We start from the raw sequence: 17,719 nt of genomic DNA, 5'->3' as shown, positions 1-17,719 counted from the left end.
ACAGTCAGTCATAACGGTGTTTTACCGCGGCGCTGTTCGGCTGTTGTCCACCAGTGACGTCACGGTTGCGTTCAAGAATTTCCGTAGCGAGCTCGGGTTTTTCCGTCAATTTAATAAAATTGTCAGTTTTAAAACAAATTAAGCTGCTATTTTCATTTTAATTCATACTTATATCTGTCAGTAACTAAAATAATGTGAAATATTCATGGAGGTCCATTAAGTGGTGCTTAGCCTTTAATATATAAACTTTACCTGAAGTAAATATTGTGTAGCATTGTAATAAACTCAGTTTTTGCCTCAGGATTCTTCCACGGGTGTTTCTTAGGAAAGCTTTTGAGAGTCAGTTCTCTCCTGCACTGTAAATGCTTCTGGAGCTAAATTAAACAGATGGCTTGAGGTTTTACACCAGAATCCAGAGACTCAACACAGCCCTCTGAAAGCCCTCTGGAAACTAACACGATGGTTTGGACGGTGTGTGGACGTCAGAGAACATCAGCGAACATAAAGGAACAGATCCACAGCTGTACAAATGGATGGTTTTTTCACTTTTATTATTTATTTTTTCAAATGTTGAATAGCATGGGACAGGACAGGAGAGGTGTAGACTTGAACTTCAGTCAACGTTTGCCTCAAATAGGGATAAATGCTTTGTATTGAGAAAAATAAAGAACATTAATAATAATAATAATAATAATATTAACAATAATGTGATAACAGTAATAAAAGTCTGCATTGGTACTGTTAGGGATAGGAAAAAAAGACAATGTACAAAAGGGGGCATCTTTTTTCCAGCCCGAGTGTTGACATGGAGAGGCAGCCAAGGGTAGAAATATCTGCCAGATTTTTTGTTCCCCCCCCACCCCCCCCCGGAGGCCACCCAACAAAAAAGGGTCACAGGGTTCCTAAAATTGTGTGTTGGTTTTGATGGAAGTTTCTTTTTTCCTTTTCTTAAAAAGGATTAAAATTACATTTACAAGACACCTAATATTCCATTGAACTTTTAATAAAACGAGAAAAAGAGAGTGAGGAGTGGGGGGATGAAAAATGCTCACATTTCTACGCAAACGTCTCGGATGTGTCTTTTCTCGTGTGATGGTGAACCTACTCTCACACGTCACAGCTGTGTCAGAAACCTGTTCGCTTCATTATTCTGTCCATCGCACAGAGAAAAGAACAGTACAAAACAATAATGAAGAGAGAGAGAGGCGAGATCCTGTCTGAAGCTCCCGAGCTGCGCTGGTCTCTCTCCCTCCATCTCTCTCTCTCTCTCGTTGAACTAACCGTGTGTGTGGCTGAAGAAGGTGAGGCCCACATTATGATGCCGCAAATATGTGCGTGCTGCCGCTGGCCCAACTACCAATGATATGGCAAAGTCAACAGAAAGACATCCTCCTTTCATCCAGGCCATGTGATCTCTCCATTTCTCTCTCTCTCTTTTTCTCTCTGGAACCGGTTGACAGGCAGGCAGACATGTTAAGACTTCCCCCCACTCCCCGGTCCATCTACAGGATGAACTTGCCGAGGAAGAATCCGATGAAGATGGCTGCTATGACGACCAGGAGCGATGGCAGGGAGCTGGTGGTCACCTCTCGGCCCATCAGAGAGCTGGAGTTGTAGGCTGTGTGTTCGGGCCGCTGGGGCTTCCTCAATCTCAGGCCTTCGTCCTGAAGACGAGCAAAAACAAGTCATCGATTACAACTGACCACAACGAAACAGCAGGGATTAGCCACTCGAGCATGAAAACACATGGGGTCCACTGCAGGTGCGCTGTCACGCCTTGTGAGTTTTGTATTTAACGGGAACTTAAAGCTGGTAAAACAGTGGTAGAGCCAAAAAGTGACGGTACACAGAAACAAAGCTCTGCGTTCAAACAATTTCCAAAACACTGTAAAATAACGCCCAGCATCAGATGACACATTCATACTTGACGTTTGGCTCTGGTCGGCACCACAACGAACAACTACAACTCAGTAAGACCCATAAAACATGCAGAGGTGGTGAATTCAAATCCAGAAAGTGAAAATCCTTCCCAGAATTCTGTTACAACTCCCTGACACCTCCGAGGCTGCTTTGAGATGGATTACAGAAGCCAGGGAGTTGGAAGGAAATCCTGGAAAGGGTTTATTTTACTTTTAACTTTGACCACATCTGAAAACAGAGCAAAACCACCCTGAGTGACTTGGTTAGAACCTTTTAATTACGCAAGAACCGAGGAACTGAGAACGAAATTCTCTCTAGTCTTTTTAAAAGCCTCCCGATTTTAATTTGTACCAAAAAGTATTTTAAGGCTTTACTCGCGTTGTTATTGCCCCGTCCCGATAACGTCCAGAAATAAAGCAGAAACATGAAAACAGTCTTTGAGCTGTGGGCATGTTAAAATTAGAAAAAGTGCCAGACAAACAAGCTTTAAATTGTTATGATTTACAAGAGGAGATTCCATAAACTTTCTAAAGCAAATTTCACAGTGCACTGAATCTGTCAAACAGGAGTCTCGGCCTAGGTCTTTGGAAGTTGAAATGTGTGTCCTGTACCGTAAACTCTACCAGAGACAAACAACGTTGCTTTTCCAGTACACTCCTACAGCCTACTCCTTCCCTACAGAATGGGACAGGTTACCTTCAGCTGCCTGTTGTCCTCCTGCAGCTTGCTCACTTCCATCTGCAGCCTCTTGCACTCTTCCACCACCTTCTTCATCTCTGGCTCGTCCAGGGCGGCGCTGGTCGACTTGGCCGCCACTGGACCGTCCACCTTGGAGGAGTTGAGCACCGGAGCGGCCTTGCTGACTGCGTCCACGTCATTCTGCGATTGTACGTCAAAACCTCAGCGTTAGGCTCATGGAGAGACATGCAGAGAATCATTCATTCAGCCATTGTACCGACGGCTGGATGCATCACAGAATCCGTTTTTAATATGGCTTTCATTTTCAGCGCCACTCTATGACGCATACGCTGTTTTTCCCAGTGACTACAAAGCAAGCCTTTTATAGAAAATTAATTAAAAAATAATATAAAAATCGCTTTCATTTATATTGTTTCATTTGTAGCAGTAAAAAAAACAGACTGCTCCTTTGATACGACGAGGAGAGCGTAACAACAGCCTGTTTAAACCATATCAGAGCCATTCGTGAGCCAAGCTGAAACCCAAAGCAGACTTAACGCTACTGTCGAAAGAGACACAACCTCATCTCAAGGAGTCCCAAGTCTACCACATCACAGAGAGGCTGAATATAATCTGTCACTGACTGTGGGAGCGCAGCACTAGCGCTAGCACAAAAAGCTTCAGTTGCGGCTTGAAGTGGGCCATCGCCAGCGGTGACAACGGTGATGACATCACGTCAATGAAAAGGGGCTGGGACGGCTGAAGTTTGTGGGGAAGGACTTACGGGATGGTATGTGAATTGTGGGTAAAAACAGAAGTGGTGTTGATGCTTTGTCAAAAGCCGTCTTTAAAAGCAGTAATAATAGCCACGCCGTCTAAGTGCATGACGTCAAACTGAATTAAAAGAAAATCTACAAAGCATAAAACACAAACCCATGGCAGATCCCTTTTTGGTTAGGGTTTAGACGCAAAACAAAATACAGAATAATTTCAGGTCATTTAAAAATGTTTAAGACGCAATTATTCATTCATCTTCCATAATCACTTCATCCTGATCCTCGTGGTGAGTCTGGAGTTGACTAGCAATCACTGAGCGCAAGGCAGGAACACACCCTGGAGAGGGCACCAGTCCATTGCAAGGCATCATCCGTCCATACCTCCCTCCCACACACAAACAGGCAGTCCATCTACTAACCTGTGTGTTTGGACTGTGGGAGGAAACTGGAACACCCAGAGGAAACCCAAACCGACACAGGGAGAACACACAAAACTCATCACTATCAGTGACCTGACAAAACTCATACACTGACTTCCACTAAAAGTTAAGCTTTTGTTCCTACTCCAATAAGATACATGTTTTTCTTTGGACAGTGATGATATATTAATACAGAAAAAACAATGACTAGATGTATTCCATCTTCCAACTGGTGCTAAACTGAAGGGGTGAACTTTTCCTATTCTTGTATTCCTACCTGGATTAACCCTCGCTGGTCTACCCTGCAACCGAATCCCTGCTCTGGTCCGGTCAGATCCTCATACGCCTGACCTCGCCTGACCTTGACCTCTGAACTGGGTGCTGTCCTGAAGCCCTGGAGGTCACTCCTGTTGCCAAGGTTGCTGGGAGTAGGGGGTAACGGGGGGCGAGACTGCAGAGGGGTGCGGAACAGGACCCTACTAGAGTTTGGTGTGGCTGAGTGATGAGGCATCAAGTGAATACATCTACTGTTCGTGCCTGGGCCCCAAGCAAAGAGCATAGACAGGCTTCCATGCACAGGAGTGCCCAACCCTAACTTTATGGACTGGGATTGAGATAAAAGGACTTTGAAACATGCAAATATGAAGCGAGAGGGTGTGTACAGTCAGCGGTGTCAGTACGGTGTGGTAAAAGAAGGCTGTGAACTGGTTACTAGTTACCACAACTTCATTACAAAACTGAACCTACTTTCGAGCACAAGCTCAACCGGGGCACAGCAATAGCAGCTAAACAAGCAAATAACATTCACTGTATTCCTTCAAAATGTAGCAGGCGATAGTTTTGTGCACTTGTACCGCTGACAAATTCACGCCATCAACAACGTGTGTACATTTATCTATCCGGTTACTTATCATAATAAATGTAAAACAATCACAACTAGTAGGTCAAACCCATTAAAAAACACTTGGGAACCGCTCACATGGAGAGTCTTTCAGCCATCCTGATGTCCTTGCATTCTGTCACCCACTTCTTCCAGTATACTCACCATTTTATCGTTTTCAGAAGGCAGCTCAAACACGCATCTGAGTTTGGAATCCATGAGCTCATCGGGTTTTGCCTCTTTCCACTGTGTGGATGAAAAATAGGCAAGCGATTCATCAGCCTAAATGACAAGCAGCTGGAGCCATATCTCTCTCTCTCTCTCTCTCTCTCTCACACACACACACTAGCAGTGAAACACTAATATTTACATTACAATTAGACAAAAGTCTCAAAACCTAACAAAATTAATAAGTAAATAAGACTACACTGACTATTAAAATGTAAAACTGTACAAAATTTAACTTTTTGATAATTATTTTTGATAAATGTGTAAAGAGCAGGATATAAAGTAAAACATTCTATCTTTCTGAACAAGAAAATGCATAACCTGAACACAAGCATCAACCACTGTTTATTGTGACCCTGACTAAACACCCTGGACCAAGACATGGATTAGAAAACACTGGACTATGGAATCACAGTGACTTTGCTGCCCTCTGCTGAATCAAAAAGAGGCATGTGATGCATGAACAGCACAAACAGTCTGCTCTTTCACACATTTTACATGCGTGGTTCAACCAAACAAGAAGTCAGAATAAAATACGTTCACAGAAAATCACCCGACATCAGATCTGAATCAATGTTTGACAGAACGAACCCCTGAATGGAGTAAAGTGTGAATGTATGATAACTCTGACTCAGAGCGACTCCTACCATGGTTTCTGTGTCTCCAGTGGAGGCTGGTGCAAAGATGGTCTGCACCATGAATTTGTGTTTACTTTTCTCGTTTGGGTCGTAGTCAAATGGCTGTAGCATTACTGCAAAAAGAAAACCCAAAACAGTGTTTACATATATTAAGATTTCAGCCTTCAAATATAAGAGGGACGTATTATACAACTTTTCTGTATTCTGCATTTAAACTCTTCATGAAATGTCTGTGACGTGCTTTGGTCAAAACACCACAAGGATCAAACACCACATGCTCCACGCTCATTGTATTCATTTTGCTCCTGTTAAATTTATGTATGGTCCCGAGCTGTGATTGGAGAGACTCGGATTAGGAGGAGGGACAATACTGCACTTCATGTTTGAAACAGCGCAAAATCAAATTAACTCGTTTTATCCCATGTTTTCTGAATTTAGGAGGCCTCTAAAGACCTCGTTGTTGAGTAGGATTCAGATCCACAAATGAATGTGGACATAATGTCCTTTCACATAATAATTTGAAATAAATAAAAAACACTAAGGAAGAGGGGGGAAAAAAAGACTACAAATCATTATTTTTACTGTTTGTGAGTAGAAATGTTGTGTTAATTTTGTAAAAATTTTGGGCAAACGTCATGATCCAATTTTGTCTTGCCCTATATTAATGCCAACACCAACAAATATTTATGTACAAAAAAATATGTTTCTGTTGGCTTACAGATGCAGTTAAATTAACAAAATGCAGCAGTTAGTTACTATTTATATATAAATATTAATTTTAAAAAATTATATTTGTCAAATTTAACATCTGCCTGTTATTGTTTTAAAGCACATATCTGCCCACATCAACAGGAATCTGAGATCACTGCATCCCTAGTGCAATGTTTACTCTAAAAAACAAACTTATTGAGTTCTGCAGAAATGAGTTCTGTGATGCTCAGAATTAAACCTGCCACAGAACAACACTTCAGCTGACTCCTGCTATGAGTGTGTCACTATACCAAGCATTTTCCTCAGTCAAGGGCCAACAAACAACCTTGACATCCAAGTCAACAAAACAACCCATCAATTACAGTCTGGATTGCAAAATTTCTAAGTTATGAAGCGTCTTTTAAAATGGCATCATTTTATATAATGTTTAGTTTGTAGAGAAGCCCTCCTTGTTCTTAAGAGAAGGAGTATTGAAACACATCACACCACTTTATAAAGAATGATATACGGAGATAAAAAAAAAGATAATCTGACTGCACAGCTAACTCTTTCCAGGGACCTAAAGGTGAGCTTTAGCTGGAAAGCTATGTGGCGAAGATGAGATTACACAGGAGCATTTTATACATGCATATTAGCTGGCCACGTTTAACTTTAATGCAGGTATTCAAGGGAAACTTGCGTATGTTTTACTGAAGTAAAGCTTACCAGAGATAGTGAGGAAGGCGCCTGGGTCGATAGTGCCGCTGTTAGGCCGTACACAGTACCTGCGTGGAGCTGTGGTCTTTACTTTGAAACATACTTTCCTGTCTGACGGGTTCGTCAGCTTCAGGGTAGCTGTGACGACGTCTGTGAACGGACCTTGGAGGACAGAGAGAGTAAGAAGTTGACTGAGAAAGGCAAAGCGTTTCAAGTTTAGAACCACCACACTTGTATTAGTACGGTAATTATTTGACTAAACACCTTGCAACATTAAAACAAAGTGGTGAACTCTCATTTGGGTTATTTTTACACACAGAAGCATGCACCTTAAACAATGATTTGTCACAATATTCATGCAGAAAAGCATGCAGTAAAAGACGCCAGGAATCATTAAAGACTTATTTACATGTTGCATTTAAAACCACTTCTCAGCATTGATGTCTAGTACTAAATATGCAGGTTTCTAAATACAGGGGGTCCTTGTCTTACGACGTTGAACCATTCCTACGTGGCGTCGTAACCCAATTTTCGGTGTAAGTCAGAACATACGTACATACTGTACGTAAATAACATACTGTGAGCACTTATCCTATCCTAACGCCTATCCTCTTTGGTCCCGAGCCGCGTAACCGTGTATTCTTCCGCCGCGCACACCACACACGAAGTTCACGTTACGACGTTTACGACACAAAACCACAAGTCGAAACAAGGCTTTATACAGTAAATGGGAGATGTGTCGTAACCACGAAACATCGTAACTCGGGACTGACGTAACCCGAGGACCTCCTGTATATTCAAAGTGTCACGAAAGTTAAAAAAGAAAAACACATTCCGATCCTTTATATGCAAAAAAAATGATACGCTGTCATTGTAGAATGAGATGTCTGAACTGTACACTCCATGAGAGGGCCGTGCAGAGCCTGGCTCTTGAGTTTATCATCTGTTTACTTCAAATACCAATGAAACACCAAGACTACTACAGCTTTCTAAACACTATGTATGGATCGTAAATCAGCCTGTACTACAACACAAGAACTAGTGAATGTGGTGAGACAGGTTTGGACTGACAGATAACTACAAGCAAGTCTTAAGTCGTAAGTCAGAAGCCAGCTTTTGCGTCTCTCTCAGATGAAACCGTTTATTCCTCCAAGTGATTAAAAGGTTCTGTTCTGTAAGTCGTCTCTGGTATTTTAAAAAAGACATAGTAAAAATGCCTATAATTTGAGAGCACAAAGCCTACTTTGTTCTGACTTCCTTCAAATGTCAAACAATTGAGTTTAATCTGTTTTTTTTATCCATAAGTGGATTAGTTAATCATTTAAGAGCCCCCTTATTTCAAGCGGTCACTACGCTATGCAGGACGATGACGTAAAAACAGTCAAAGTCTTTGAGGGGGAAAACTGCGGGATACTGTGGCCTTGTTCTTTAACAGATCAGAGCTGGCCATGAATATTGAATTACATAATTGCATCTTGTCCGTGAAATCTCAATTTTCAGCCTATTCATATCAGTGCCTACACTCGGAGTTCTTCTAAACAGGTGTAATGGTTAAATCTGCAATGTCCTTACTCTGAAGCTTCATAAAGCCACGCCATCAGAGGGACCAATGAGACGCAGTGGGAGAATTTAGGAGAGCTGACAAAACATGTGAGAGGTGGTTCAGGTTTAACATGTTTACACTTCATTATGCAACATTCACTGGTTGATTGGAGTTGAATTTATTCTGGTAAATACTTTCTGGATGATGCATTAACACGCTCACTTATTTTAAGGTGGAGCAGAGTTAAACTTTTGCCCAGCCAATTTAACACAGAGTAAAATTGCATGTTAAAAGCCCAGGTACACATTACACTAAGCCAAGAGGTGGGGAACATTTTTCATCACCAGGGACAGAATTATTATTTATGGATCTTGTCGTGGGCCACAGACTATAATAAAGTTACATATACTAACTAATAACACTCCCTCAGTATCCAGCCTCAGCTTTTACGCCATCAGTTCATTGTCCATGCAAAGAAGCTTGCTGTGCAGTTCTTTAATTCCAATATTGCCTTTCACCTGAACAGGGAGGGCTGCTCCACCAATGAAGCATATTGACTTTCCTTCCAATTCTATCGAGAATAACTTTCCGTTTCTCAGCTGTTTTTGCAAAACCGGACCTAGCTGATTCCAGAGACAAGGCTATTCGGGGGAGATACTATCTTCATTCTCACAATTGTAAAAAAGTAAACATTTATTGGCACAAACACCAATAGCAACTGCATGAATGCTAAAAAAAACAAACAAACTAGGCAACAAAAAGTGGGCTGTATGTGGTGGATTGGTGAGCCATATATTGCCTACAAATTACAGTTCCCCCACTCATGCTATAAACTCATGAAATAATATATACTTTGTCTAAGTATCTAGAAGCTCTTTCTCACAATTTTGCATCCTATAAATAACCTTTTATTCAAAAGTAACGCCAGCTGTTGACAACTACAAATGTACAAACGTACAAGAGATTACTCAATAACGCCCTTCCTACTGATCACTCATCTTTCATTCTAGGTTACAGGTTATTGGACGCACTCTGTAGGTGTTCAGCAAGTTACAGATAAACCATATCTGCCGTTCAGTTACGGTCAGCTCCATTGTGTTCTAGCTTTACAGGCGGGAGTGTCAGAGGAGAGGTGGCTTAAATGTGCACAATCCTACAAGGCAGCATTGTGTAAGGAGAGTGACATCAGAATGTGACCTGCCTGCGTGGCACCAGTCACCTGACACACAGTGAGAAAACACACAAGGGAAGTGAACATAAAATACTGATAACCAAGCTTTCAACATGTGAATATAAGCTGATATCAATAAGCAGTTTAGAAACATGAAATCCCCTGTAAGACTACCATGTTTCACTGGTGAAAACCATGCAGTTCCTGCCAGAGGCACATGGGCTCATCTAGTATATGAGATGTGTCGCCAAATAATTTTGCTCATCAGCCACTTATGTCGTTAATAACAAATGTTAATAGCAATCCTCTACCAGTTTCTTTGATTATTACTTTATACGTAATACACCTTTTTTTTATTCTATAATTAATTTACAAGTTGTACAGGATAAGCTTTGCTTATCTGAATGAACCCTGCTCTATTAGATAGTGTCCTGTGACTCGCTAGTGATATCACTAGTCAAGCTGTGCCCTAAACATCAATGCAATACTACATTATGAGACCTAATACCTAAAATTTGCTTCTGTACCTAAACAAATTAGGTTAATCCGTTCATCTTGAACTTTTCAAATCGTATGTAAGCAATTTAAGGAAAAAAATCCCCATACAACGCAACTTACCAGGAAATTCTTAATTTTCAAATATTTTCGCAGTATTTTAAACGATTTAAGTTGTCTCTCTCTTCATAATGATTTTACAGACTACTCTCTTGCAAAGAACTCGTGGAATTTAGCTTTCATTCACAGACACAGCTGCACATCCACCATTAGTTTGCTCAGAGGTCACAGCTGAAAAGGGGAGAGATGGGCATTGAGACCAAAGCTTGAGATCTTATGACCAAGTATGTCTCATATTAGCATATTAGGCCCTGTCAGGAGTGCTCTAAAAGGATCAAGCAAAATCAGATATGTTCTGTAAAGAGAGCAGGAGGCCAGATGTTTACCTTTGTCAACTAAGTCCAAGAGAACAAGGACGGCTGTGTCCTGCCCAAGCACTAAATGAATGTACTGAAGAACATCAGATAGAACATAATGGAATTACAGCATCATATGAGCCATCCTTCCAACAGAAAGAAAACAATTTTTGATCAAATGAAATTTTTATATTATTTCATTAATTTTAATAGCAGTCCTACGTTAACAGTTTATGAGTTTTGCACATTTCCATGAAATATTATGTTAAACGTCGCAATTTTTAACCATTTATGAGGTTTTTAGATTGAACATTTGTAATTTAATCTAGGATCAGATCCATCTAAGTTCAGTCATTTTAATCATCTGACCAAGTTCAATCCTTTCAACTCTAACAGAACATACGAACAGACCCTGGACTATCTGCTGTTGTACTGTAAGATGAGGTAAAACAGAGATGCACTAAACGGAATTTCAGGTCTGATAATAAATCACTGAGCCCTTGTATCAAAGAAACGCACGTGATATTTATCTGATAAACACCTCTAAAGACTAAAACGATTCTAAAATGTTGTTTGAATCACTCCATTTTAAATAAAAGTCACTGAAGCATTCCTTCTATTTATTATGCTGTATCCTTCAGTTATAAAAGCATGCTGAACTGTTTATCTCCAAATGAAAAAGTGGAAAAAGCAGTGCAACTAAAAATGGAAATGGTTGATTTATGATTTTACTCTGGAAGGGCTCACAACCTTTTTGTGGCTAATATTTTTTTCTTGCATGTTCATATTAATAAAGGCTTATAAATAAAATGGCCAACATAAGGTTGTGAACCCTTTCAGAGAAAATTCAGGTATCAACTAGGGGTGGACGATATGGCCCTAAAATAATATCACAAAATTTCAGGGTGTTTTGGTGATAAAAAAAAATTCTTTCCGATATGACAAATGAATTAAAAATTATAACTAAATTATATATTTAATTTAATATTTCCATCCATTCATTATCTGTAAGCGTTTATCCAGTTCAGGGTCGCGGTGGGTCCAGAGCCTACCTGGAATCACTGGGCGCAAGGAGGGAATACACCCTGGAGGGGGCGACAGTCCTCCACAGGGCAACACACACACACACCCCTACGGACACTTTTTTTTTATAGTCGCCAATCCATCTACCAATGTGTGTTTTTGGACTGTCGTAGGAAACCGGAGCACCCGAAGGAAACCACGCAGACACAGGGAGAACGCACCACACTCCTCACAGACAGTCACCTGAAGGAAACCCACGCAGACACAGGGAGAACACACCACACTCCTCACAGACAGTCACCCGGAGGAAACCCACACAGACACAGAGAGAACACACCACACTCCTCACAGACAGTCACCCGGAGGAAACCCACACAGACACAGGGAGAACACACCACACTCCTCACAGACAGTCACCCGGAGCAGGACTCGAACCCACAACCTCCAGGTCCCTGGAGATGTGTGACTGTGACACTAACCTGCTGCGCCACCGTGCCATTAAACATATACTACATTTATATATAATTTTGAAGCCTTCTTTAATTTTTAACATAATACCCTGATTTATTGTACATCTGATAAGTCAGAATATCACTATTCTCACAATAATGAATTATGATATTATTGTGAACGATATATGACACAGCCCCAATATCAACCATTCCCATATAAAATGAATAGTTAAAGTTTACAGCTACTGTAAACCTTTACGTTCAGCTTTTTCCCAGTGCCATTCACAATGGTAAATTGTCACAAAGCCTGCATAATACACTATATAGCAGCTGGCTTCCAGAGTTAATATACTATGCTCCGTTTGAAAGAGTTGAAAAATTGAAAACACATAGTAATTATATATATTTTTAACAGCGCATAAAATGACAAATCCTAAACTGTCTGTAGTAATGATTAGCTGCAATTCCAATATTAGATAATTACCATTTGAAAGAAAATAATATATCGGTTACTGATACATAACGTAACAAAAGGAAAAAAAAGCAATAGTCCAGAGGTTAAAAAGCTCCACGTATTGATTTATTATTTATATATGTCTAACAAGATGTCTGTCTGTCTGTCTGTCTGTCTAGTTCCTAGAAGTCCTATTTAGTTGCTGAAAGGCCTTCGGCAGAATCATGAACACTAAAAATATGTGAAGTCAAATTTAATTTCACTTTTAAAGAGAGCTGTGTGTGCGCTACTCACTTAAATGACATCTAGCATCATGCTGGCTCTGTAAAAGCATGTGAATTCAGTTAATCATGGACATGGCCTACTGTATCAGTTAACAAATCTGAGCAGTTCAGATCTCTTACTGAATCTCAGTGGGACTCTGAAAGCTCTTTCGTCTTGGTCACGAGTGCAATTACAAAGATACGATTTCCCCTCCTTACATTTAACCTATGGATACTCCTTAAAAGCATTCACTTTACATTTGTTCTCAAAGAGAAAAGAGGAAGAAAAGGCTTGTACTAGGCAGGGTCATCTTTCTCCTGCTGCAGCTTCCCTATCGCCTCCACTTTCTGTCCGTACCAGTCTCCCACTCCTCCTGCCACTATAAATAACATGAGTAGGGAGAGACGGAGAAAGACATGGCGAGAGAGGCAGCATAAACAGAGAGAAAGTAGTAGAAGCGAAAGGCAATGAGAAAGCAGGAGACAGCCTGAGAGAATGACAGGAAGAAGAAAACAACACAAAAATGAGAAGTAGAAGAGTTATAGAAGTGATGAAAACACAGAGAGAGAGAGAGAGAGAGAGAGAGAGAGAGAGAGAATAAGAAACAGGGATTGAGCAATAGAGAACAACAGCGTGAGAGAAGCAAGAGAGCAAGATGAGGACTGGACAGAATTGGAAGTGACAGAATTGAGAGACAGGAGAGAGGGATGTGGGGAGAAAAAAAAGAGGGAGAGTAAAGAAGAAAACAAAGAGTGAGAAAGAAAAAAAAAAGTGTGTAAGTGAACAAGAGATGCCAACAAAGTGGGTGAGAACAGGAAAAAGCAAAAGAGAACAAAAAAGACTGAGGGAAAGAAATGGAAGTGACAGAAAACATGAAAGACAGGAGAGATATGGATAGAGATAGAGATAAGAGAGAGAGAGCATGTAGCATGCTTTTTGCAGTTGAAGAATCCCAGTAGAGATTAAGTAGCAGAGCAGGGAGCAGTGTTTAGATGCTGGCGGCTGTTTTTAGCTCGGCAGAGACAGACCTCCATCCTGCCGTGGCCTTTATGAGGCCTGCAGCTCGGCTGTAATCTCCATGGCTCCCTTTACCACTCCACAGCCAATTAGTTTTGGTACTGAAACTAAAAACAGAACTGGTGAACAGAAACTAAAACAAGAGGATGTCAGGGCTCATGTACTGTGACTGTCATGTACAGCTCTGTCAGAACCAGGTTTCTGGAAGATTCTGGGATTTGACATGCACCTGCAAGCTGTTGTGAGCTTACGAAAAAGGATGCATCAACCAGCACACTTACAAGGAAATTGCATTATGCAATAATACTATTCACTGCCAGAAGCCAAAACCAGGCATCTGGCCACATCCTGTCAGAGTCTAGCAGGCATGATGGAGCTTGGCTTTTAGCAAGTCTAGGAGCCTTTAAAGATTTATCAATGATTATTGACAGCCACAAATTACAACAAGGTGTAAACAGGCCATTGGAGATGTTTATGACTTGCAGTCAAAAACAACCTGAGCAGGTCAGGCTAAGCTAATAGAGAAAAAAACAGTGAACTGAGGTCACAGCTTGAAAAGATGCAGCATTATCTCATTTCTAACCATTTGCTCATGACATAAGTTACGAATGATCATAAACATCCTTAGAACTTTCCACATTTCCCAACTGCAACAGACGGGATAGTGCAGCTGTAACTCAAACAATGCAACACAGTAGTACGACCTCTACTCTTTAAGAAAATGACTGGAACACAGCCCTATTTCGATCATTGAATTAATTTGTAAAAAAGTACTAAATCAGAACTAAACACACAAACATTCTTTGGCCAAGGAGACTACGTGTCTCGAGACCTGATCAGTGACCTGGCCAGACCATTTATGTGAAGAGGAGTAGGAACAAATGATGCCCACATGAACATTCTCCCTATTACATAACATATAATCTTTTAGGGCACTCTGAAATTAAAAATAGTTAGAAACGTTAGAGTCACGCCAATAATATGAGGTCAGGGAACACACACTAATGCCAGGGAATACACACTAACATCACCACAATCTGTAATGGTGTAAACATTGTGTTTATGAGTTCTATGCAAATTCCATTACGTTCTAAATGTTCTAATACAAGCGTATGGATAAGTCGTGCTGAACTACACATCATCTACAATGATTTACTTACATCCGATTATTTTAAAAGAAGAGGCCTACGTTAAAAACCACAAATATTTCAATGATAACGATATGTTTATTTCCTTTAACAGTATTCAGAGTCAGCGTGACATTTTCAATACATGGTAAATGTTTTGTCCGACAGTGGTGGTGACTTCAGTCCTGCCCAAAATCTGGAAACATCCATCATATATTGGGAAGCACAATCCCACAGAAGCCATTAAAATGGATTTATCTATGAGAGAAAGAGCTGTAGAAATAAGCCTAAGGTACAAGAATCCTGTGTGAATGGCTGTATCTGTTAAATGTCTGTCGAATCTTATGGAAACGTAGCTTTCGTTATTATTTCAAATGAATGCTCAAATCAATCTATGTATCGTCAAACCTCAGGTGTAGCACCCTAAAAAGTAAAACAGGTAGACTGACCACAAGTGGTTTGATTATAAGCTCTAATTCTAACTGTTAGCATAAATGTCCATGCTAATAACAATGGTGGTAACAAGAACTAAATTAAATAAATCTGTGTGTCTTCTATAAGAACACATAAAATCACAGTTAAATGAAATTAAGGATTAATTTTTTCTTGTGCTTTGAGATGTGTATGGTGTGATGAATGTAGTGTAGCCACCCCCATCTTTGACATTTATAAGAATTTAATTTTTTCCTTTGCCAAAGGGGTCATAAATATTCCCAAATGTAGATGTGTAGACTGCATTCCTCCATCCCGTCATGTTACATTAATCCTGACTGAACAGAACTTAAGATTTCCTTTGGTAACATTTTAAATAGAAACAAACTACAGACAGCTTAATCAAAGTAAACTCTGCTGGAGAATATTCATGAAGCAAAGGTTAATCTTTATAATGTTAAAATCACTGCACTGACAGGACCTGTCATATGACTGTTATCTATTCTAACTATGAACCTAAACAATGAACAAAAGCTATAGTAGCGTCAGGACGTTATATTTTTCCAGACCACCTGCTACCATCCCATATACACTTACATACACAAATATAGTGGCTCCTTTTAATGAAAGCTGGGATGCTAATGATGTTAGATTGGTCACTGAGTTCACACTCATGTGGGTTTTATTCCAGAACGCATGTCCTGCATAATTTAACACCACTCAAAGCTGCTGATTGTACAGTGCATGAGAAGTCTGAAGGACAGAGCTGATAATGCAGAATTGATTTGTGTACACAACCTAGTTCAGTGCTAAACCCATTTAGCTGAAGACCCCCCCACCCTCTATAAGACAAAACACTACTTTGTGGCCGGATTCATCCATATATCACTGTGCATAAAAATCCAGGGTTTTATTTATTTTTGTTAAGATTGCTACATAACAATTAAAACATGAGGTTTGACAGCCAGCAAACTTCAAAAAGACACAGCCAACAGAGAGTGTACTTAACACATTGCTTTATTTAGTGCACTTTGCTTGGAATAGCATCAAATATTTATGTTTCAACTAACAACCTCATCATGTCAAGCATTTAGACAAAAAGGCTAGACACTGTAGAAGAGTATATAGTAAAATCAGTGTGGGCTTAGGCTGTGTGTCCCCACTTTATCTGTTAGAAGTAAACAGGACATTTTTGTTACTTTATCTTTAAGACCAAATCTATGCAAATAAGCTCTGCTCTGATTGATTCCCCTGAACTGTGGCTAATTCAAAAAGGCATCTGTGTTGAAACACTTACCTGTCATTGTCCATTTTGATTAAAAAGGTTGTACAGTTAAGGCTGACACAAACTATCTTTGGTATATTTGTTTGGACTGAGTAATGGTTTATACGAAATGCAGACCAGGCTGAAACACTCCTTATAACTTAAGCATTAATTAATGAACTGGCATGTATAACCTTGAAGGCATTGGGTTTTTGTGGCTGTATTAACGCTTAGTTTCCATATATTCACTGTAAAGTGTGGGGTGAATAATGTTTTAAAACTATTTGAATAATACATCAAACAATAATATTTAAGCTAGATGAGGCTAACTAGGGTTTCCAGGATATTGTCTTGCTTAAATCGAGCTCGGTATATCAACAGTGCAACTAGTTGGTTTTAAGTTGCGCAGCTCTCTCTCTAACTCCATCAGCTTCATCAGCACCTGCTAACGTTAGCGCGCTTAGCAACATCCACGTCGCCAATGAAACTCAACGCCGAGGCTAGTGCTAACGGCTACGCTAAGACTAGTTAGCATCTGGGCAACGGCAGGCTTGATGTGAATGCGAAACTGAGACAGAGGGGAACAGTCGGAAAAGGTAGAAACCGAAAAAGAGAAAGTGTTTTCGATCTAACGTTGCGGTTAGGCTACTACCACCACTGCAAAATAACAAGGCAGCTTGTATGTAGTATTAATCTGGAAGGTACGCGGCAAGCACATCTTCAAAGTGGCGGCCAAAGCGGTCGCCTCCGCTACTCGAGCCCGAGGCTCCGCCGCGGCCTCCGATCCCTGCCTCAAAATGGCGGGCGATGCGGTCGCTGAAACTCTAGAGTGAAACAGCTCCGTCTCACCGTAATTACGGCTGCAAATCTTGAACGGGTGAACGAATGAGTCACCGGCAGCGCTGCGATCTTACCTCTGAATTTGAGGTCGCTCGGAGGATCGAGGATAAGGACTTGCTCCAGTTTGGACATGTTTCTGCTGCTGTGGATCAGCGGAGAGAGCCGAACCTGCTCGTGAACGCGCACTCACGGCCATACGCCGCTGCTGGGCGCGTTCACGATGACACTTACTTACTTATGGGCAGTTCTCCACCTCCGACCTACTGTAGAGATAT

General features: G+C 40.6%; 1 protein-coding gene across 1 annotated transcript; it reads right to left on the bottom strand.

Moving 5' to 3' along the window:
- Window positions 1-570: 570 nt before the first annotated feature.
- LOC136675649 (vesicle-associated membrane protein-associated protein A-like) lies at window positions 571-17,719 on the bottom strand. The gene is made up of 6 exons (XM_066652317.1): window positions 17,519-17,719; window positions 6,956-7,108; window positions 5,549-5,652; window positions 4,839-4,919; window positions 2,617-2,799; window positions 571-1,664 (listed from the first exon to the last, which is right to left on the bottom strand). The coding sequence occupies exons 1-6, from the start codon at window positions 17,574-17,576 to the stop codon at window positions 1,503-1,505; spliced, it is 741 nt and encodes a 246-aa protein (XP_066508414.1). The 5' UTR covers window positions 17,577-17,719; the 3' UTR covers window positions 571-1,502.

The sequence above is a fragment of the Hoplias malabaricus genome, chromosome X1 (assembly GCF_029633855.1).
Source record: "Hoplias malabaricus isolate fHopMal1 chromosome X1, fHopMal1.hap1, whole genome shotgun sequence".
Taxonomy (NCBI): Eukaryota; Metazoa; Chordata; class Actinopteri; order Characiformes; family Erythrinidae; genus Hoplias; species Hoplias malabaricus.
Note: the sequence above shows the minus strand (reverse complement) of the source record. Positions and strands in the feature narration are given on the sequence as shown.

What these genes read in the sequence shown, in the direction of transcription:
- LOC136675649 (XM_066652317.1), bottom strand. Translation starts at nt 17,576, where the DNA reads ATGTCCAAACTGGAGCAAGTCCTTATCCTCGATCCTCCGAGCGACCTC. An exon ending in CGCCTTCCTCACTATCTCTG is followed by an intron (nt 5,653 to 6,955) that starts GTAAGCTTTACT and finishes TTCTTTTTGCAG; the next exon opens with TAATGCTACAGCCATTTGAC. An exon ending in CTTCTGAAAACGATAAAATG is followed by an intron (nt 2,800 to 4,838) that starts GTGAGTATACTG and finishes GTACAATCGCAG; the next exon opens with AATGACGTGGACGCAGTCAG.